This window comes from Podarcis liolepis (assembly GCF_965112155.1).
Source record: "Podarcis liolepis genome assembly, chromosome: 11".
In the NCBI taxonomy this organism is placed as follows: domain Eukaryota; kingdom Metazoa; phylum Chordata; class Lepidosauria; order Squamata; family Lacertidae; genus Podarcis; species Podarcis liolepis.
In genome coordinates this window covers 1,978,685-2,002,936 of record NC_139565.1, presented here as the reverse complement: position 1 = coordinate 2,002,936, position 24,252 = coordinate 1,978,685, and the positions used below count along the sequence as shown (strand labels likewise).

The 24,252-nt window shown below is 40.4% G+C and overlaps 1 protein-coding gene across 5 annotated transcripts in view; it reads right to left on the bottom strand.

The window, feature by feature from the left end:
• Positions 1-2,801: 2,801 nt before the first annotated feature.
• Positions 2,802-24,252, bottom strand: part of GDA (guanine deaminase) — a 60,568-nt gene continuing 39,117 nt past the window's right edge. For 2 of the 5 annotated variants that reach the window (XR_014516945.1, XR_014516946.1), the window contains exons 9-15: positions 23,569-23,666; positions 14,362-14,429; positions 13,569-13,715; positions 9,885-10,003; positions 8,981-9,008; positions 4,786-7,912; positions 2,802-4,681 (exon numbers count right to left, since the gene is read on the bottom strand). Coding sequence is in view for 3 of the 5 variants with exons in the window: in XM_083464961.1 (XP_083321087.1) it covers positions 7,842-7,912; positions 8,981-9,008; positions 9,885-10,003; positions 13,569-13,715; positions 14,362-14,429; positions 23,569-23,666 (531 nt within the window). In the remaining 2 variants the exon portion in view is untranslated. Of the gene's footprint in view, positions 7,913-8,980; positions 9,009-9,884; positions 10,004-10,765; positions 11,146-13,568; positions 13,716-14,361; positions 14,430-23,568; positions 23,667-24,252 lie in introns of those variants that run through there. The other 3 variants (XM_083464961.1, XM_083464963.1, XM_083464962.1) reach the window with 2 other exon arrangements.

The following is a 24,252-nucleotide window of genomic DNA, read 5'->3' as shown; positions in this document are numbered from 1 at the left end:
TTTGGACAACTTATTTTTCATGTGTGGAAGATTTTGCTATTTATTTTATTTTGTTGTTGTTGTTGTTGTTGTTGTTATTTGCCTGTGGTAGAAATTGGTTCATTCCAGCCAGTCAATTCTCCAGTATCTGAGCAGCCTTCCAAGTCCCAACTTGAATTGCAAAATATAAATATGAAAATGCCTTTCTTTGAAAAGGGCAGCAGCCCTACTCTTTCCTTTCAGCTGATCGTTAAAGACTCTGACAACAAAGAGCACGTTTGTAGCACTTACTTCCCAGAGGGAATGGTGTAACACTAATGAAATTTGAAACCATTTTTATATCATGAGAAAAACTTTGACTCTAAAGCAGACTGTAAACAAGCTGTTTTCAAGAGAGGCAAGCAGATGTCCCTTTCTACTGACAGTTAGTTTGTTGTTCAGATATCACTTTGAATATTTCAAAAATCTCTCCAGTAGGTGCTGCTTTGGAATGGAGGGAGTATTCGTAGAATCACAGAATTGTAGAGTTGGAAGGGACCCCACAGGTCATCTAGGCCAACCCCCTGCAATGCAGGAATCTCAGCTAAAATATCCATTGAAGGAAAGAACAGTGGTCTGGAGAAGGGGTTAAGCATATCCCACCACCTCCTCCTCCTACTTTAAACTCCACACCTGGCTCTCTGCCAAACATCTGACTCCACTCTTAGGTGTGTGATAGAAGATGGGCCACACACCTTGGGCAGTTGGAACAGTGTAATGTGGGAGACTAGGAGGGGTTTTAGGTTCATGGACATTAAAGATAAAGGGACCCCTGACCATTAGGTCCAGTCGTGGCCGACTCTGGGGTTGCGGCGCTCATCTTGCTTTACTGGCCGAGGGAGCCAGCGTACAGCTTCCGGGTCACGTGGCCAGCATGACTAAGCCGCTTCTGGCGAACCAGAGCAGCGCACGGAAACGCCGCTTACCTTCCCGCTGGAGTGGTACCTATTTATCTACTTGCACTTTGATGTGCTATCGAACCGCTAGGTTGGCAGGAGCAGGGACCGAGCAATGGGAGCTCACCCCGTCGTGGGGATTCGAACCGCCAACCTTCTGATTGGCAAGTCCTAGGCTCTGTGGACATTAGCAGGCAGTTAGGGATGGCAATTGCAGAAGTGCATAGAACTCCATGGCTCTTCATTTTGGACTTTTTTGCCCTTATTTCATTGTGTGGCTATTGTGCTCTGCAAAACCTATAACAAAAGTGATTGAGTGGCAGTATGCTGTAATGTAATAAAATCGTTGTAATGTAGGATTGCTATCCAGTAGCTGCATCAACACTTGGCTCACATTGATCAAAATGTATTATTCCAAAGTCTCATTAAGGGTTGTTGCTTTTTCTCTATCAGTTGATGGAATAAATTAAATTTTATCCCAAGAGGTGGCCTTTAATGAAATCTTCATAAATTATAAATATCTGGTTTGTTTAACCCAAGTTAATCACTTTGAAGTATTGGTTTGAAGGGGGAAAGTAAGCATCTGCTTAGTGCTTAATGTCAGCCATAGTGCGGTCCCTACTGATGTTCTAGTGTTATACAAGATTTTCTGAGAATAAATGTTAAAACATGTATTGCAAAATTTCATCGAAATTTCAGAGTTTGTTACTGCGGGAAAATGTGAAAAGTCAATTTTTACTACATTTGACAAATATTCAATAAAAGTATCTTGAAAGCTGGTATGATTTGCTTCAGAAGGGCACTGTGTATAGCAGAGATTTTAGGTGCCATGTAGAAACGTTGATTTCTGTATTAAAATACTGACAGTGAAATTAGCACTTTAATTTGATTGATATACCAACCCCTGTTGTTCTGATGATATAATCTTCAGGAAATTCCAAGCAGCCGCCTTTGTTGGAAACAGGGGTCCCACATCATCTCCGTCCCCTGAGGGCTTCCTTTACTGGGTGTGGCAGCTGATGGCTCAGGAGTTTAGGAGATTTTAACTGGTAAAATTGTTAGGGGAGGCCACTTTCAGAGACATATCAAGCCATCAGTCCTATCACACACCAGGATCAAAGTTAAGTAATGGGCCTAATGTTGCTCAATTCACAAAACATTTATGCAGCCAGTGTTGCTCCATTCAAAAAAAAATTCCATTTTCAAAGCCCAGGATATATAACCCGTTTACTTTTTTAAACGCCAATAGGTGGTAACATTCCACACACAGCTCAATGGGGCACAAGAAAACCACATATTTAACTGTCCCCACATTCCCAGAGTCCCTGCAGACCCTCCTCCCCCAAAACAACATACATATGGATCCAAAGTTCTAAAACCAGCTTTTATTCTGTTCCACGTGTAGCGCAGTGGCAGGGACAAAATCCAAAGTGTTCCCAAATACTCCCACAGCAGAAAGCTACAGCTATCTGAAAGACAACATTTTAGCCTAAGGTGGGGCAAGAGAAGTTTCTCCAAGCAGAACTCAGAGAGAGCGGCCACTTAGGGACATGGTAATAGTTACCTAGGAAGTGGTCTCCAACCCAAATCAGGCGGTTGGTTCATGTAGCTCAGTTAGTAAGAGGCAGCAGCTCCTCAGGGATCTTTCCCAGACATATCTAGAGATGCTAGCGAAGAAATGTGGGAATTTTCATGCAAAGCCTGCACCCGGTTACTGAGCTACAGCTCTTACCTAACTTGCTATTTGAAAGTTCACCAATTTGTAGGGAAACAACACCAGGGCAAAACCTGAAACATAGCTTGTCCCCCAACTTTTTCCTTTCCTTTACATCCGTCTATGGATTATGGTTTTGTATATTCTCCCAACCAAAATAATCAGACGCTTAGTAATGTAAACATGGCCTCTTTATTTTGTTACACCAGCACAAAGGTGCTCATTTAGCATAACTGACAACAAATCAGCCAGAAACAGAGCAACAATCACAATTCCAGATGCATTTCTAACCCCAAAAGAAAGGAATCAAAAGAAAATAGAAGATCTGGTGAGCATATTTCAAATACTTCCTTCAAAAAGCAGTCTTGCACTTCTGCAAAATGTGATTAAAGCACCTTTTTTACACCAGTGCTGACAGCTCTTGCATTTTGGTGAAGTGCTCCTCTCCACATAGTCTAATCTATGCAGCCTAAATGTAGCCAGCAACATCCCAAAGGCTTGCCAAATCTTTGAGTGGTATGAGTAAAACTGCTAATGTGTTCCAAGCATGTCAGTGCTAGTGTGAAAATAGCTTCGGCCTCCTAACTCTGCGTGTGGCACACACAAACCTCTTGCTGCCCATCTGAATGTTGTGCTCTTCATTCAGCAAGTACAATGAGGCTGAGTTTGGGTCATCACACTAACCCCTCTTATTTAAATGGAAGGTTTAGATGTTTTCACAAGCAGGAGCCCTACATTTTGGTGTGAACTGACAAGGTGGTGAAACTCTTAAAAGTTTGCTTTCTTCTCCATTACTGCAAAAATGTACAAGCACAATGCATTGGGGGAAGCATCCAACAGAAGGAAATAAAGTGCAGCCTTTCTCTGAGTTCACCAAGCCATCTGTGTGCAAATATTACAGAACATGGACACTATGCCAAGGCAACATTTTAAAGTGCAGAACTCTACTTGTCACATAGGAATCATTCACATAGCTGCACAAAGCACAGGCAATATTCAGTTTCATTAACATCTTCAAACAGAAGGTTAGCAAGTGGCACAGTAAGATAGAGACAGAATTATACATTCAGATCAACTCCATGAAAAGTGCTTGTTTCCACAAAGTGCACATTTAAGATATCCCTCCAATAAGCTACGTTTCCACATTCTCCTTTCTTTTTCATTGTCTAAATTGCATGCTGACAAGAACAGAAGGGGGTCATGGGGTGGGAGGGAGAGACATAGTATCAAATTTTCGTAAAATGAAAATACAAGAGAATGTGAGGCTTCTGAAAACAGACTTTCCCTAAGGCTTCATTCCCCATTTGGAATGTAACGGGACGTATTCTTGGCTAAGTTAAAGCAACTCCCTTTTTCTTTCCCTTCATGACCAACCAAAGCTATATTTTGGCTTACATATGGAAGGGTTTTCTGCTTAGCCCATGCAGTGATAAACAATACTGAGGACATGAGCCTTTTCTACTGAGAATCCCTTTAGAGACAACACTGCACCACGGCAGTCATCCTGAAAATGCCCTATACAAATGTGACAACCTGGTAAAGATCCACAGAAGGCACACACCCTTCTAAAAGTGCTCTGTTCAAGTCTAGTACATTAGCACCTACCAGTCTGTGGGTACAGCACAATAAATCTTGAGCACAGATAAATTCCTTTCCTAAGTACTTCACGTGCATTATCAGAATAATCATTGTCAATGCACAGGGAGGAGAACGTGTCAAGAGACACACAGGGAGCTCCTGTTATTCCTGATTCATGTCACATTCCACCTGACTATACTCTCACTCCCAATGGTTATGATTTTTAAAGTTCTAGAGAGCACCTGATGAATAAGGCCAACTCTGCTGCTTGTTCAGATGGGAGAGGAAGGATTCCCCTCACAACTTATTTCCATAAGCCAGCTTTGCAAGTAGGACACCTTTAAAAGTTTTGTGAAGTGCAAAATGGCAGTCCATTAAAAAAATATTTTACATCAAAACTTTAAGAATATATTTTCAACATTGTTCGGAAAACAGAAAAAAAGGAGGTTTATACAGGAGGGCTATACTTTTAATACTAAAATAAATACATTGGCCGCAAAACTATGTGTTCACAGTTTTATATAGATGAGAAATTTTGTTGCCCTCCTCACAAAGAACTATGGGCCTTATCAGAAGTACAATTTGAATCTATTAGTTTATCCCTTAATTATTTCCTAACACCTTATTCACTAGATGATGTGCCCAATTGTATGTACTATTTCCGCAAGACATTTAAAACTGGAAAAGCTGATTCTGGAGAGCTGATTGGAACCAGAGGAGGCGGCAGGGCTGACCTCCTGGAAACCTGCTCTTTACAAGCATCAAATCTCAGTTAGTCACATTCACACGCCCTGCATCAGCTTCCTCTCTGTGTGGGTTCAAATGAAAGAAAACATGCACTGAAGCCCCCACAGGGGGAAATCATTGGGTTGTGTAATTTGGGCTGAGGAAATTAAGGGTGTCAAAAGAGGGTGGTGCAACATTAACTTTGGCCCTTAAAATTTTATTCTGGCAACATTTGCCATGCAGTTTAATAATGAAATGACCCTCTCAGCTAACAGCTCAGTGACATCCCCCGCACTGCTCCTTTTAAGCATACTATTGCTGAGGCAGTTGTATAATGATTCTTCAACATCAACTTCATTGGACTGGTCATGTTGAATAGATGCCTGATTATCGTCTCCCAAAGCAACTACAGTGGTACCTCGGTTTACGAACTTAATCGGTTCCGGAAGTCCGTTCTTAAACCGAAACCATTCTTAAACCGAGGTGTGCTTCCCCTAATGAGGCCTCCCACCACCAGTGCCCTTCCACCGTTAGGACTCTGTTTTTAGACCGAGGTAAAGTTCTCAAACAAAGACACTATTTCTGGTTTTGCAGAGTTTGTAAACCAAATTGTTCTTAAACCGGACTGTTCTTAAACCGAGGTACCACTTTACTGCATTCCAAACTTAAAAATGGAAAGCGTAATTCTGGTGGTCAACAAAAGAGGTTTAAAGACTGTCTCAGGGCAAATCTAAAAAAAAAATTAAGTATAAACACCAACAATTGGGGGACACTTGCCTGCGAGCGCTCCAATTGGAGAACAGCCTTTACCAAAAGCACCTTTTCACCAAAGCCAGATTAAATGTATTCCCATCAGAAGTGTTAAATGGCAGACTGAGAGGTATCCCTTATCAAAATAGGATCTGTGTATGCTTTCAGAACGTCGACTGCATGAGGCATATTTTATTGCATTGCAGAAAATATGATCAAGCTAGGGAACAATTGATTAAACCACTATTGGCAAATTGGCCGGGTCAATCTGAAGCCTACTATATCAAATATCTTCTGGATGACAAATTCAATGATATCACAGTGGCCGTGGCAAAGTTTCTTTCAGTAGTCATACGAATCAAAGATCAACATACCCATGACTAAAAAATAACGCTTCGGTCTCCCTTCCCTGCGGGGTTGTCTGTATGAATCTGTATTTTAAGCATGTTATGGGTCGTTGGACTGCAATAAAGATTATTATTATATTATATTATTATAAAGTGTCATGGGCTTTGAAGACACTCGAACTCAGGACGCAGGGGAGAAACGTGCTAAGAGGAAGGCACGCTTGGCAAATCCACACCGTGATCAACTGCCGCCCGGGAAACAATGTCCCCACTGTGGAAGGACGTGTGGATCCAGAATTGGCCTCCACAGTCACTTACGGACTCATTGTTAAAACCGTGTTTATGGAAGACAATCTTACTCGGCTACGAGGGATCGCCAAAGAAGAAGATAATTATTCACATTAATTTCTCTAGTAAGATCCTATTAAACTTGTCCCAGTCTATAAGCATGCATTCAAAAAAAAGTGTTACAGGACATTGTGGTGCCTCAGGCCTAAAACCCAAGAAATGCCCCCATGGCGGCAAAGCTATACTAAATAAACTAAATAATTGACTACTCACTGTATTTTAGAATAACAGCAAAATCTTTCACTTGAGACAGGCTGCCTCATCCTGTCTAATATGAAAGACAGCCTTGTTATTGTTTTAAAATTAAGCATGGAGAGGTGGACTTTGGTAATCTTTCGTAATATGGTGCCCTGTGCTATGCCACAATTTGAGGCCCCCAATGGATCTTCTCAGTTATAGATCTTCTCAATTTTGTGCCCCCTCAGCTTGGAGCCCAGTGTGGAAGGACTGCTCACACCACCCTGATTCTGGTGTTGAAGCATGTGCTTACATTTGAATCAATTTGGAAACTGAGGCAGGGTGTGAATGTGTGGGTCAGTCCTGCTGCAACTGCTTGTTCAAACAAGGTTTATGGTAATGATTACATTCACAAATATCTAGCAGTGTCCTAATGAGAAGGAAATAAGTCAGCAGAACATGATCTTTATGCTAGGTTTAGAGCCTTCAGTAAAAGTGCTTTTCAGGGGATGGATGAAAAAGACATTTTAAAAATGCAAAAAAAAAAAATGGCTTGAAAGGATGGTTGAGCAAATTGAGATAAAAGTGTATCTGTGCTCAATTTTCTACCCCATCCCCCAAATAATTCCTGAGTATTGTTTAATGTCATCAGAGATGAAATGAATGGGTTTAGCCTTTGTTAAGAATTATGCTTTGCTTTGCTTGAAACATATTTATAAACAATGACCAGGATCCAAAAAGCCCAGTGTTCTGTTTACACACCAGAGCATTTCCAGTCCCCTTCAATGTGCAGTTCCCCTAAAACGTGTCACCTGAATGTTGAAGTAGGATTGATGTCCATGAAGGATGCAGATTTTTGGGGTGGGGGGGGAATCATCAACACCCCCATCCCCATACCAAAGTATGGTATGGCTCTCATTGAAATCCTCATAATATTTTATAATAAGATGCCTAAAATTTTACGGGATAAACATTTAAAATCATAAATTTACCTCAGTAAGTACTTGAGGTATGTGTACTATGACTGTATCTGTAGATTCTTCTTTAAGTCAGAGTTTTTTCCACAGGCAAGTTTGGTTTTACTTTAGATCTTTGTGGCCTCTCTTACACATACATTATTGGCACAATACTTTTTTTGTATCTGATGTGTAATTGGTTTCTTTTGTGCAAATCAGAAACATACTAAACAGAGTGAGCATGGCTTCACAACAAGGCACCCCATTTTCACCCAGTTATTCCAAGCTATAGAGTTACCAGCAGAGCATTTTGCAGCAAGCAGATCTAACTTTAGACAGAGCTTGAAAATGGCACCACCAATTTGCCAGCCACATAAACTTCTTCAATATTCCTGTCATCACCTGAAATCAGAAAAATGAAAGAGATGTATGCAATCTGTTCCGTCAGCCTTGATATCAATATTTTTCTAAGGACACAAACACACCATGTAGCTAAATTATGTGCAGATTCGCATGCTTCCAAGAACTGAACTTGACACCTGGACTTAGTTTATACTAGTAATTTCCCTAGTGCACAGAGAAGGGGGGCACATTAACCATCTCCCCCCCAACTGTTATGAATGTTCTCCTGGCCATCTCCTTTGCCAGGCAACTTGTTGGGTGATGACCCCAGATGTTAAGGGGAGATCTCTTTATAGAGGTTACTTGTACGGGAGTTTGCTGACTAATTACTCAGGATGGGTGATTGATGCTTTCCCAGTAGGAGAAATCCTGGGAAGGTGACACATCTCCATTCTCCCCAGCACAGGGTGGGACACCCGGAGTGGACCGCACCCCCTTCCTCCGCCATTGTGCCGGACTACCACACAGTGTATGATGACACCCGGGGATGAATGGGGATGTGTACCTACAAACACACTATGGCAAAGCAACAGCAAATGCATAAGACAATGCATATGAGCATTTTATTCTGCACATGAATCCTGTCCCTGCAGATTTGCACAGGCACCCAGGTGTGTTAATCAGCTTTCCTACATGCAGCGATGTACAATGCTAACATATGTAGGCAAGGAGGCCTTTGGAAGCAAAGCAAGTTGCCATGTGCAGAGCAGAAATCACACACACAATCACCTTGTTATATAGACAAACTGATACTGACTGGATGGTGGCAAACCTATTTCCATTAAAGCACTGGGAAACAGGTGTAATTTTCCATGTACAGACATTCAATAATGCTTATTGAAAACAATTACAGTACATTCAATAGATTTCAATAGGCTAAATTTAACCATATAAAAAGAAATAAAATCTGGGGAGGGGATGGGGGTGTGTGAAATAATAATAAATAAATAAATAAATAAATAAATAAATAAATAAATAAAATCTTACATTTTGAAAGAAAGTTTTAACAAAAAGATACTCATTTTGCAATTAGATGAAAACATCTGTATAGCAAGAACTGATACATACCCAGATATAGGAATTTCTGGATCATATCCTAAAAATATGGAAGAAGAAACAATTATTCAAAAGCAGTTCCTCCTTTGTAATTAAAGCAGCAAGATAAAAAGACTAATAGTAGCCTTTAAAAAACTAAGCAATATTAACATTTTAAAAGCAAAATCCAGATCCAACATAGCTATTTACTTTAAAGACATGTGAGAATGAAGAATATTATAGAATGTTGAAAAAGTACATTAAGCAATCCTCAGCTGTAGATACCTTTTATTCAAGTGTTTCTTACACTGCCATATTATCCTATTCAGAGGTGGTTTAAGGTGGCGCAATTGCAGGGGTGACACTGGGCACCATGCTGCAATGGGAGCCAAAACAACGCCTTTGGAAATAATATTGCCTGAAATGAACTAATCTAGTTTTTGTCAGTTTTCCAATAGGAATCTTCTGCAGACAATGGGTTGGATCCAGAGACAATTAAGCAGTACTCTATTTCATGCAACAGGGTTTTGCTGGTTTCTCCTACCACCATTACATCCCCTCCAAAAGCCACTGTTGAAGGTAACCCTGGAATGGTGTGGGTCATGGGTTGTAAAACAGTTTAGAAGTGTAGCTGCCATGTGCAAGTGGTAGTGCTTTCCTGTTCATGCAAGACATTCCTGGATCCAAGCCATTTAATTAATCAATATTAAATGGAACAAAAGAACAAAAGAAATTCCTTAGCCATGATTCTGTTGGGTAGAAGCCTAACCAACAAATTCTAGGCTGTCACTGTGGTGAGCAGAAAGCATCTTGTATAAGGGTTGCCAATAATCCACAGATATGAAGCAGCCAGAAAGCCACAAAGTCCAGCCCATTGGCCTAAAACAGGTTTCTCCAAACATGGTCAACGTATTTCCACAACACATTGTTCAGTTACCTCAAACGCATCACAAGTGAACAGCTCAAAAGGACTGTCTGAAGCTTTGGTGTTGATAAGCAGTGCATCAAATTCTTTGCCAACTTCAAAGTTCCCAATCACAGTATCTAGCCCAAGGGCTATGAAAGAAATTTAAATAACAAATTACTCTTTTCTCTTTCATAGAATAATAATAAATAAACAACAACAACAATTTATTTATTTATTTACCGTATATCCCGTCCTCCCCAGCCAAAGCTGGGCTCAGAGTTGTTAACAACAGTAAAAACAGCACAGTTTACATAAAATCACAGTCAATTAATTGAAATACATTCTAAAATAAATTCAGAATCAAATTAATGGTAACCATTGGGCTAGAGTTCTATGAGGATTACAGAAGGAGAGAGGGGTCAGTCTGTGCCTTGGCCAAAGTCCTGGAGGAACAGCTCTGTCTTGCAGGCCCTGTGGAAAGATGTCAAGTCTTTTTCTGGGCACTTATGAATGCAACTTGCTTTAGTCCCATTTATTCCTGACATAATGGACAGTGAAATGGAGATCCCCATTATGAAAATATGTGAGTAGATTCTTGTCTACCTACCTTTATAAATAGCTTGGAAAGATTGATCATTTCAGAATATTTGAATGGAATTCAGGTATTGAAAGCTATTTATAAACTGAGACCAAGGTATTGTACTCTGACTTCAAGAAACATTGTTTGCATGACACCCGTCAACATTAACACTGGTATTGCTAGGCTTTACAATATAAAAAAGAGTCAGGTCTTGGGAGATGTTTGATAATCAAAGGATATTTCATTTGTTTTCCAGTTCTTATATGCAATAAATATTATTTACTATACTTCAGCATAAAATGCAACAGCACAAAATTTATTGTTTTACAAATTGCATGGAAAGCAAGAGCATTTCAGCCACAGAAAGTGAAATAGAATAAGGAGGGGGAAATGACTTTTTTAATTGTACCAATCTTGTTTTAATAATACCGAATGTTAGGCACTTAGTAAAATATTGTCAGCATGGCAGTGTGTTATTTTTTTCAGTGATATCTTTAGTGCAGTTTTCACATTAGACACAAGAGGGTGGTAAGAGGTTAAAAATATTTTTTAAAAGGTTTCTTCGGCTATGTTTGAAGCAAGAGGAAGAATAAGCAATAGGATCTCTGTGCGGGGAACACGGAGAAATGCTATTGGGTGACAGAGAAAAGGCGGAAATACTTAACACCTACTTTGCCTCTGTCTTCACCCCAAAGGAAAGTGATGCCCCACCTGGTGATAACAGAATAAATGATGTAAGAAGGGAACTGCAGCCCAAGATAGGAAAGTAAATATTAAGGGAACACCTAGCTACTTTAAATGAATTCAAAACTTCAGGGCCTGATGAGCTGCATCCAAGGGTACTAAAGCAGCTTGTGGATCTAATTTCAGAGCCTTTATCTATTATCTTTGAGAATTCTTGGAGAACAGGTGAGGTCCCTACAGACTGGAGGCGGGCAAAGGTTGTCCACATCTTCAAAAGGGGGGGAAGGAAGACCCAGGTAACTACTGACCAGTGAACTTGACATCAATACCAGGGAAGGTCCTAGAACAGATAGTTTATCAGTCGGTCTGTGAGCATTTAGAAAAGGATGCTGCGATTACTAAGACTCAGCATGGGTTTCTCAAAAATAAATCATGCCAGACCAATCTGATTTCTATTTTTTATGGAATTACAAACTTGGTGGATCAGGGAAATGCTGTGGACATAGTGTATCTTGATTTCAGTAAGGCATTTGACAACGTCCCCCATGATATTCTTTGGAGGAAGCTGGTAAAATGTGGGTTGAACGAAGTAGCTGTTAGGTGGATTTTTAGCTGGTTGACTGACCAAACCCAAAGAGTACTCATTAATGGTTCCTCGTTGTGGCATTTGCCCATTCACTGTGATTTCGTTTGTACAGGGGGATGGAAATGGTTAATGTAGATTGACCAATGAGAAAGCTCAGAGGCAGAGCCTACCTGGTTTTGAGGCTCAGCCCAGGGGTTTTATCATTGGGAGATAGAGGAGTCCGAGTCAGACAGAGCCAGTAAAAGACAAACATAGCAGTTGTGACAGCTAGAGTGAGAGACAGGGATAGAACTGAGAGAGAAGAGTGTGACAGTGGGAGATAGTGCCACATCTAGTTATGGGCGTGCATTTGAGAAACCGTTCTGAATATATTTAAAACTTGTTCGTTCTTCAAAAAACTTTAACCTTCGTTGTTGACTTTACAACCTGACTGAGACTCAGTATTTCACCAGAAGAAACCTGGTTGGTGGCAGTGGAAGAATAAAGCAGTGGTGTACAGGTCAATAGTCCGTGAAATGACCGGGGGCTCTGTACGAATGCCACACTCGTCATCTTGGGAAAAAGTGACAAGTGGTGTGCCACAGGGTTCTGTCCTGGGCCCATTGTTGTTTAACGTCTTTATAAATTGTTGGTACTAAAGGGTTAAGAGGTAACAAGTCGCTCTAATCACTGAGCAGCTGGAAGTCATTAAGCATCCAGGAATGTGAGTTAGTTTGTATAAATAGTCAGTTCACCCGTGTGTTTTCTCTCTCCCCCCCCCCCCTTGACCTGACTCGCAGACTCAGTTTGTGGCCATGGGCGTGTTTGCTAATATGAGTTAAGTTTAGAGTAAAGTTTTCTTTATGCCGGAGATAAAAGCATGTGTGCTTTATCGCCAGGGTTTTTCTTTTGTAAATAAAGTTTTTTTTCTGAGTTCCAAAGTGCTTGCTCCAGGATTCTTCATTGAAAGGTACTGACTCTCCTGCCTTCTTCAACCGCTGCACGAAATTCTCTGCTGAGATAAGATTTATGGCGTTGGAAGCACACTGGACGTTTACTTAACATTAAACTAATTAAAGTTTAATGGACATAAATGACTTGGTTGAAGGAACTGAGGCGATGCTCATCAAATTTGCAGATGACACTAAACTGGGAGGGGTAGCTAATGCTACAGAAGACAAAATCAGAATTCAAAATGACCTTAACAGGTTGGAGAACTGGGCGCGAGCTAACAAAATGAATTTCAATAGGGACAAATGTTGGGTTCTGTACTTAGGCAGGAAGAACCAGATGCACAAATACACAATGGGGGACACCTGGCTTACTAGTAGTACATGTAAAAAGGATCTCAGGGTCTTGGTGGACCACAAGCTTAACATGAATCAACAGTGTGATGCAGCAGCAAAAAAAGCTAATGCTATTCTAGGCTGCATCTAACATGTAATTCACGTTTGACCCCACTGAGAAATTTGTATCCTGTGTTGCCATTGAGATGAGCAAGTACCACAAATTTTCACCTAGATGAATAGAAGACGGGATAGTTTCCATGTCATGCCTTTACATCACACTACTTTTAAACATCAACTTATTCTCCTAAAACACAGCTCTTCTCACCAAAAATCTGAGCACTCACGCATGAGTATGCAGAAGCCCTAAGTCCAAAATGGAAAATTCATTCAGAACAAAATCAAGTATCAAATATGAAATTCAAATTTTGAGAAATTCATATTATCAGACAGCCAGAAGGAAATTTTGTCAATTTAGAATATGAGGAAAAAATGTGTATTGCCTCTAACTTTACACACGTAGCTCCTTGATAAACCAAAATTTTGACAGCTGTGCATTCTAGGGTAAAGAAGTAAAAGAAGAAGAAGAGCTTCCGTACCTTGGCTCCCTCCAAGAGTTGCTAGTTGGAAAACTTCCTTGAGCGTTAAGCACGTTTCATCCTCTTTGTTAATATGAATGATGTTAGATACCATAATTGCCTTTCTGATAGCATCAAGCATAGAGGCTGAGTAGCCACCAGCAACATCTGAAATAGAACAGAAAATTAAAAGCATAGCCTGGAAGGAACAGTCTTCAGGCGAAAACACGAGCTCCATTAAATATGGGGGGGGTGTCCTTAGCATGGCGCAGCTGTGTTACGGAGCGGATATGAGCAGAAGCCTGTTGAACAGCCTTGCTTACAACCCAGAATTCCTGCCTGCAGACAGACGGAGAGAGACACCCCATCGCTCCATCAGGGGTTTTGTTTCTTTTTAAACTTTAAATGTCCTGCCCACCTAGCAGTTCGAAAGCACTCCTAAGTGCAAGTAGATAAACAGGTACCGCTTTCTAGCGGGAAGGGAAACGGCGTTTCCGTGTGCGGCGCTGGTGCTGGCTCGCCAGCTGCAGCTTCGTCACGCTGGCCACGTGACCCGGAAGTGTCTTCAGACGGCGCTGGCCCCCGGCCTCTTGAGCGAGATGAGCGCGCAACCCTAGAGTCGGACACGACTGGCCCGTACGGGCAGGGGTACCTTTACCTTAAACTTTAAATGCTTTTAAAATCTCTATTCAATAAGCAAACTGGGGGGGGGGGGGAGTGTGGCCCTTTGTTAGCAGATGTTCCACGTGAAGATGCCTGTGAGTCTTTCAGTGCAGCGTTTCCAAAATAAGCAGCTACGGAGTCAATGGCTCACCTGTGCCCAGGCCCAGCTTCACGCGATGCTTCAGAACCTTCCTTGCGTTTAAAAGGCCACTGCACAACCTGGATGGGAAGCAGGAGAAGGGGGAAATGTGCCATCTTTACAAACCAAAAAACCCATGTGTTGTCAAATGAGGCTATTGGAAGTCTTTCATAAAGGGAAGCCTAGAAAAAAGTTTTTAAATAAACCTTGGCTAAGAAAAAGAGAGTTTTCTCCCATTACTGTACTTCCATTCTTTGTTGTTTCACTGTTTGGAACTGAGGTGCCCCACATATTCCTGTGACTGTAGGTTGTTTCAATTGTTTTTAATTCTGAATAATAATAATAATAATAATAATAATAATAATAATAATAATTTCATGACAGTTCTTTATACATCTTATTTGGCTGGATATACATTAGTTCAGGCATAGGCAAGCTCAGCCCTCCAGATGTTTTGGGACTACAACTAGTCCCTAGCTAACAGGACCAGTAGTCAGGGATGATGGGGATTGTAGTCCCAAAACATCTGGAGGGCTGAGTTTGCCTATGCCTGCATTAGTTCCTTCACCCAATTTTCCACACTCTCTTATATTTTATAAGGTCACAATGTAACCCCTACTTTGAGGTCCAATTTTTGTAAATATTCCCTTAGATTCTCCCACTCACTCCTCGTCACTTTATTGTCTTGATTTCTTACTTTAGATGCCATACTGGCAAGCTCTGCATATTCAGTTAATTTGTATTGCCATTGTTCTTTCCCTAGGATTTCTCTTAATTTCCAATATCTTGCATATATTTGCTGCCGCTGTTGCATAGAAAAATAGGTTGTGGGCTTTCTTAGGTAATTCATTCCCAATTACACCTAGAAGAAATGCTTCCGTTTACATTTCCACCATAAATAAATAAAGGAAAAAAGGAACCCTCTACTTCCAAACATTTCTAGCACCCTTTTGATTTTTTTGGTACATTTTAGTCAGCTTAACCGGTGTCAAATACCATCTACTGTATACTGCATTTTTTCTAATTTGGTAACATGCTGAAAAGTTCATTGTTCATTTCCATAATTTGTGTCTCATCCAAACCTTATTCATTCCTTCTAATCATGTGATTTTAAAATCCTCTGTGCACCCTAGTTTTCTCATACCAAAGGTACGTATGTCATCCGTAGAACAGGTCAGCTCCTTCTAAGTCCAGCACATTTATATGCTTCAATTTGATCCACTCCTTCATCCAGCTTAGGCAGGCTACTTCATAATATAATTTCAGATCTGGGAGAGCAAACCTCCCTCTGTGCTCCTCATCTATTAATATTTTGTATTTGATCCTTGGGTTTTTTCTTTGCCATAAAAAGTTTAGTATATCCTTTTTCCATTTTGTGAAGCAGTTGGTGTTGGATATCACCAGTAGTGCCCCTTCATGGATCACTGCCTTGCCGTGGCGAAGGAGCTTGAATAACTCAGAGAAGCTATGAGCTATGCCGTGCAGGGCCACCCAAGATGGACAGGTCATAGTGGAGAGTTTTGACCAAACGTGATCCACCTGGAGCAGGAACCAGCAAGCCACTCCAGTATCCCTGCCAAAAAAACTCCATGGACAAAGGCAACAGGCATATAAAAGTTATGACGCTGGAAGGTGAGCCCCTCAGGTCGGAAGGCATCCAACATGCTACTGAGGAAGAGCGGAGGACAAGTACAAGTAGATTCAGAGCTGATGAAGCGGCTGGGCCAAAGCCGAAAGGACGCTCAGTTGCAAATATGCCTGGAAGCGAAAGGAAAGTCCAATGCTGTAAAGAAAAATATTGCATAGGAACCTGGAATGTAAGAAGCATGAACCTTGGTAAGTTGGACGTGGTCAAAAATGAGATGGCAAGAATAAATATTGACATCCTGGGCATCAGTGAACTAAAATGGACGGGAATGGGCGAATTCAGTTCGGATGACCATCATATCTACTACTGTGGGCAAGAATCCCGTAAAAGAAATGGAGTGGCCCTCATAGTCAACAAAAGAGTGGCGAAAGCTGTACTGGGATGCAATCTCAAAAATGTTAGAATGATCTCAATACGAATCCAAGGTAGACCTTTTAACATCACAGTAATCCACGTTTATGCACCAACCACTGGTGCTGAAGAAACTGAAATTGACCAATTCTATGAAGACTTACAACACCTTATAGAATTGACACCAAAGAAGGATGTTCTTCTCATTATAGGGGATTGGAATGCTAAAGTAGGGAGTCAAGAGATAAAAGGAACAACTGGCAAATTTGGCCTTGGAGTTCAAAACGAAGCAGGGCAAAGGCTAATAGAGTTCTGTCAAGAGAACAAGCTGGTCATCACAAACACTCTTTTCCAACAACACAAGAGACGACTCTACACATGGACATCACCAGATGGGCAGCATCGAAATCAGATTGATTATATTCTCTGCATCTGAAGATGGAGAAGCTCTATACAGTCAGCAAAAACAAGACCTGGAGCTGACTGTGGCTCAGATCATCAGCTTCTTATAGCAAAATTCAAGCTTAAACTGAAGAAAGTAGGAAAAACCATTGGGCCGGTAAGATACAATCTAAGTCAAATCCCTTATGAATACACAGTGGAAGTGAGGAACAGGTTTAAGGATTTAGATTTGCTGGACAGAGTGCCTGAAGAACTATGGATGGAGGCTCGTAACATTAAACAGGAGGCAGCAATGAAAACCATCCCAATGAAAAGGAAATGCAAGAAAGCAAAGTGGCTGTCCAATGAGACCTTACAAATAGCAGGGGAGAGAAGGCAAGCAAAATGCGAGGGAGATAGTGAAAGATACAGGAAATTGAATGCAGATTTCCAAAAAATAGCAAGGAGAGACAAGAAGGCCTTCTTAAACGAGCAATGTAAAGAAATAGAGGAAAACAACAGGATGGGAAGAGCCAGAGATCTGTTCAAGAAAATTGGAAATATGAAAGGAACATTTCGTACAAAGATTACCATAATAAAAGACAAAAGTGGTAAGGACCTAACAGAAGCAGAAGGCATCAAGAAGAGGTGGCAAGAATACAAAGAGGAACTATACCAGAAAGAAATGGATGTCTCATATAGTCCCAGGTAGTGTGGTTGCTGACCTTGAGCCAGACATCCTGGAGAGTGAAGTCAAATGAGCCTTAGAAAGCACTGCTAATAACAAGGCCAGTGAAAGTGATGATATTCCAGCTGAACTATTTAAAATTTTAAACGATGATGCTGTTAAGGTGCTACACTCAATATGCCAGCAAATTTGGAAAACTCATCAGTGGCCAGAGGATTGGAGAAGATCAGTCTACATCCCAATCCCAAAGAAGGGCAGTGCCAAAGAATGCTCCAACTACCGCACAATTGCACTCATTTCACACGCTAGCAAGGTTATGCTTAAAATTCTACAAGGCAGGCTTAAGCAGTATGTGGACCGAGAACTCCCAGAAGTGCAAGCTGGATTTCGAAGGGGCAGAGGAACCAGAGACCAAATTGCAAACATGCGCTGGATTATGGAGAAAGCTAGAGAGTTCCAGAAAGACATCTACTTTTGCTTTATTGACTATGCAAAAGCCTTTGACTGTGTCGACCACAGCAAACTATGGCAAGTTCTTAAAGAAATGGGAGTGCCTGATCACTTCATCTGTCTCCTGAGAAATCTCTTTTTTTTTTTTTAAATCATTTTTATTGCATTTTTTTCAGACATAAAACAAGAAAAGAAAAAGAAAACAGAAAAAATAATACAGAAAATCATGTCCTTCCAACAACTTATTTCCACGTTCCAACGAACTTCCCCACATCTCCCGCGCAATGCATTCTTAACAATAAATTTGTCAGCAAATTGTAACCTTGTTTCGTGTGTTTCTTTGTACTTTCAATTGCAATTTAAGTTTAAATCCCTTATTGTCCATTTACTCTAAAAACATACCATATTAGCATTTTTAACATTTAAACTTGATTCTTTCAATAATATTATCCAATTTCATAGATATTGCACTCTCATTGCTGGGGCTAGAAATTTAAATTATGCGTCATTTATAATTCATGTAACTTATAATGTTTTTGCAAATAGTTCTTAAATTTTTTCCAGTCCTCCTCCATGGCTTCTTCTCCCAGGTCTCGGATTCTGGCGGTCATTTCAGCCAACTCCATATAGTCAATCAGTTGCGTTTGCCACTCTTCCAGCGTGGGAAGATCTTGGGTCTTCCAGTATTTGGCGATCAGAATTCTTGCTGCTGTAATAGCATACATAAAAAACGTTCTGTCCTTCTTTAACACCTTTTGGCCGACAATACCCAAAAGGAAGGCCTCCGGTTTTTTAGGGATGGTGTACTTAAACACCTTTTTTAACTCGTTGTAGATCATTTCTCTATGTGGGACAAGAAGCTACAGTTAGAACTGGATATGGAACAACTGACTGGTTCAAAATTGGGAAAGGAGTACGGCAAGGCTGTATATTGTCTCCCTGCTTATTTAACTTATATGCAGAATTCATCGTGCGAAAGGCTGGGCTGGATGAATCCCAAGACGGAATTAAGATTGCCAGAAGAAATATCAACAACCTCAGATATGCAGATGACACAACCTTGACAGCAGAAAGTGAGGAGGAATTAAAGAACCTTTTAATGAGGGTGAAAGAGTAGAGCGCAAAATATGGTCTGAAGCTCAACATCAAAAAAACAAAGATAATGGCCACTGGGCCCATCACCTCCTGGCAAATAGAAGGGGAAGAAATGGAGGCAGTGAGAGATTTTACTTTCTTGGGCTCCATGATCACTGCAGATGGTGACAGCAGTCACAAAATTAAAAGACTCCTGCTCCTTGGGAGAAAGGCGATGGCAAACCTAGACAGTATCTTAAAAAGCAGAGACATCACCTTGCCAACAAAGGTCCGTATAGTTAAAGCCATGGTTTTCCCAGTAGTGATGTATGGAAGTGAGAGTTGGACCATAAAGAAGGCTGATCGCCGAAGAATTGATGCTTTTGAATTATGGTGCTGGAGGAGACTCTTGAGAGTCCCATGGACTGCAAGAAGATCAAACATATCCATTCTTCAGGAAATCAGCCCTGAGTGCTCACTGGAAGGACAGATCCTGAAGCTGAGACTCCAGTACTTTGGCCACCTCATGAGAAGAGAAGACTCCCTAGAAAAGACCCTGATGTTGGGAAAGATTGAGGGCACAAGGAGAAGGGGACGACAGAGGACGAGATGGTTGGAAGGTGTCCTCGAGGCTACAAACATGAATCTGACCAAACTGCGGGAGGCAGTGGAAGACAGGAGTGCGTGGCGTGCTGTGGTCCATGGGGTCACGAAGAGTCGGACACTACTAAACGACTAAACAACAACAGCAGCAACAACATCACCAGTAGTGATTGGAATAAAAATATAATTTTGGAGAAGACATTCATTTTAACTACAGAATCCTGCCCAAAAAAGACAAATTCATTCACTTCCATTTTTTAATGTCTTTTTTATCTCAGTCCACACTCTATTATAATTATCTTGAAATAGATTCAGATTTTTGGATGCAATCCACATTCCTAAGTATTTAATTTTTCATTCCATTTTGATTCCTAGGTCATTTTCCAGTTCTCCCTCTGTTTGATTATTTTTATTCTGAATTAACTTTTGGCTTTTTATTAATACAGAATCCCGCAAGATTGCCGAAAGTTGTGATAGCTTCCAAGGCTATTGGTAAACTTATGGATGGGTTCTCTACCGTTATTACTATGTTGTCTGCAAAGGCCTTAATTTTATACGTTCTCTGTCCAATCCATGTGCCTTTTATTCTCTCCTTCTCCCTGATCTTTCCTGTAAGTACTTCCAATACCAAATTAAATAGTAATGCAGATAAGGGACATCCTTGTCTTGTACATTTTTTGATTTGAAAATTGTTGGTGATCTTTTTGTTAATAATTATGTTTGCTCTTTGTTCTCTGTATATTACCTTAACAGCATTTGTAAAGGCTGGTCCAAAGTCCATATAGTCTAGAATCTTCGTCATGAAGATCCATAAAATGTTATCAAAGGCCTTTTCTGCATCTAGAGACAGGATTGCTGCTTGCTTCTCTCTCCTTTTTTCCACGTATTCAATTATATTCAAGATATTTCTGATGCTGTTTTTCATTTGTCTTGATGGCAAAAAGTCGGCTTGGTCTTTGTGGATCACCATATTCAATACCGTCATCATTCTCTTAGCCATGTTTGCAAATAGTTTATAATAATTGTTTAATGGAGATATTGGCCTGAAGTTCTTTGGGTGTGGAGCTATTTATCTTGTTTTGGAATTAAAGTTATACCTGCCTTTTTCCATGAAGGTGGAATTGGGTTCATTACCTCTATCATTGGTCGTGCCAGTGTTTCTTGGAAGACTTTATAATACATTGAAAAAAGACCATCAGCTCCAAGCGATTTTCCTAACTTAGCTTGTTTCATGACTATATTAACCTCCAATTATTCAATTATTAATATTAAATATTAATATTGATTAATGTTAATAAGTAATATTAATTTCCGTGTGCTCTGGCTTCCATCACAGTGTCCCGTTGTGCCAGAAGCAGTTTAATCATGCTGGCCACATGACCCAGAAAGCTGTCTGTGGACAAACGCCAGCTCCCTCAGCCTGAAGTGAGATAGGCGCCGCACGTAACCGTCCAGGGCTTCTTTACCTTTTTTGGAGTAATAATTCCAAAATTCACTTCTAATGTCTTTAGGGTTGGATATTATTCTGTCCCCTATTAGGACTTCGTTTATGATATTTGGTTTCCTTTCCTTTTGATAACTGCCGTGCCAGGAGTTCACCAGGTTTATTAGCATGTTTGAATTGCTTTTGTTTTAAGGCTTTTATTTTTTGTTCTATTTCATTCTGTGTTGTAATTGCCAGTTGTGTTTGTAAGATTTTAATTTTCTGTGTGGTAGTTAGGTCTCTGGGCTTATCTGTTACTGTCTTCTCACAGTTCTTCAGTTCATCCATTAGCTTTGGTATTTCTTTTCTGTTTTTCCTATTAAAGACATTCTGTTGTTTTTCTTCAGATCATATAAATCTTTTGCCCTTTCTGTATTTTAAATTGTCATAAACACCAACCCCCAGGTCCTGCTGGTGAAGGGAAGTTTAGTATTAAAAGTGATAGCAGTACAATTATTATTATGTTCTTATGTTCTTTGTATACTGTGTTAGTTTTATGATGTTAGCTACATGGAGCCCGGCTCTGGCTGTGGAGGGCAGGGTACAGATAGAATATTATTATTATTATTATTATTATTATTATTATTATTATTATTATTATTGAAAGGAGTATTGCATGTTATATGCAAGAATCAGGTGTAATCAACACAATGCCTTCCAGATGCTTAGGACCCCAACTCCCATCAGCTCTGGTCAGCTTTAGCAATAGTGAGGGATGATGGGAGTTATAGTCCAAAAACCTGAAGGTTACAGAGTTAACCACAAAAAATAGCACAGTCAAGGAAATTCATGGTGTGATAGCATCACATCACATGGTGAGCATTCCTACATATGTTATTGTGGAGAAAAGAGCAGTATTCATACTTGTGCAGGAACTAGGATGTCAGAGAATTCTGTCAGAAATGGGAGCAAAAAATGCCTCACTTTGCATGCTCATCCCAAGCCAGGAACAAAAATCAGACAAGTGAATATAAGCAATATTTACTATCTTTATTTTAATCTATGAATGTTATCTAAATAATTACATTATTTTCTGCATAGTTTTTAACATTTCCTTCCACCGAAAGGCTTTGAAATTAATTACACAATTAATTAAGAAATGAATAATGTAAGTTTTGGCTGGAAGCTAAACTGTAGCAAATGGAGACAGTGCTGATGGTGACAGAGAACAGGGTGGAAATCCTTACTTCCTTACATCCCTAGTAGGAACTCATACCATGTGATGTTATCGCATTGTGAATTTTCTTTATTGTACTGTAAATCTACAAGACGACCTGGCTGGTAGCCAGATTCTGCGCCCAGATTTGTAGGCACAGAATAAAATAGCTTACTAGGGAAATGCTGAAGTCGTCCTTTGGGGCACCTCAGGGTCAATATTTTATGGTAGCCCAAATCTCAGTTGTACGGATGTATGTATACATCTCAATTTTAATTCATGAGCTATTGCTGCAATCTGCTCCAATTGTATATTTTATCTTTATGAACGCTGTTTTTATTGTGTTATGTTATGTGAGCTGGTCTTTGACCGTAATAAATTCTCTATCTATCTCCTGTAAATCAAAGGCTGCTGGTGGTGGGAGAATTTCCATCATGTGAAAGACACAGCAGAGCATGACTGTTCCCCCTATATGCATATTATTGGGGTGTCATTTTCAGAGGTATCTCCCTAGTACATTATATGTCTTGTTGTGGTCTAAGGCACCATGTTTCTTGCCAGTAGTGAGGAATGCAGCAGCAGCAGCAGCAACAAGCTTGCCTCCCAGCTACTCCATTTCAGAGAAACTATCTGTTTTTGAAACTTTTCACTTCTTGTCTCAAAGAGAAAGTCCTGCCATCCCAATTTAATGCTGCAAACAAACAGGCGGGTTCATGGATTACTGCTCTACTTGTAGCTTTCAACACAGCACTCACTATATCAATAAGAAAATCCCATAACTTCTCACAGCTCTTCCCTTCACTGCATCCCAATGCCAGTTCATTTTCATGCCTCAGGTTGACTTTTGGGCAGTGGCATAGTGTGGGTTGTTGGTGCCTGGGGCAGGGCAAGTGTTGCACCCCCTGGTGGGCTGGGCAGCTGGGGTAGAGGCACATGATGGGGGTGCATACATGGAGCTAAACAGAGCCCACTCGCAACAGGCTCCTCGCCTGCTGCCTCCGTCCACCTACTGGACCCTGTTACGCCTACCACAAATGTGCGCCCCCCTGCCCTCCCCGTGCTTTGCCTCTACTGCCAGGAGCACAGAAACAGGGCTGGTAAAAAAGATGGCCACTTCAGAGCACCCAGATTTATATTTGCCTTGGGGACATCTGGAAACAGGCTGCTTTGACCCTTCAAAGGGGTACGTGCAAACATCTATTTTCTCTGTGAAGAGGCTGGTACAGTGCCGATTCCATCATCCCATGTTAAAATTATCTAAACCTTCAAGCCATCCACACTGAAATGTGGTGAACTTTAAAACACAAATATGAAACACAGCATTATCTGAAACACACCTCTATGAGGTATTACCTACTGTAAATGAATTAACTTATTTTACTTACGATATGTTTGAATTAGGGCAATGTACAATGGCAGCTCCTTTAAGATTAAAAACTTGCAGTTCTTCATCAGAAAGATGGCAGCCATGAGCCATTATTGTCTAAAGAGTAAAACAAAAACAGTGTAATTTGTATTTGTATTTTATTCTTAACTTTTACTATCATTTTGCTTCTACTTGTACCTAGAGAGGACAATACCTAGACAGGGCCCTGGTGCTATGAATAATTATTGCCTCTGTTCATTCCTCATAACTCTGCTGTGAGCTCATTTGCTCTCTTCGAGAGAGCCAAATAAGATGTATTATCATTCACACAATTAGGAATGGTGCAAATCCTGTGTTTACAAAGGTTATCATGTGCTAGAACGGCTACTTCCATGGGCTGTTATATGTCGTTCATACCGTTCATATTTATTTTCCTGACCTCTCAAATGACCAAGGTCAACTGCCCATATATCCCAGTAAATTTTATCCAAACAACTAAAATATGAATGAAAAGTAGTGAAATTGAGTCTATTGGGCTTTTGTTGTGGTTGTTTAATGCTACCTTGAATGAAGGTTATTCTTTATAATATAAAATACGGTAATGTTTGTTTCTCAGATAATCAAAGGAAGCATATCAGGGCCCTGCCATATGCAAACCTTTAAACTCTTGGTAGTAAACCCTCTTCATTAATGACTCTATTGA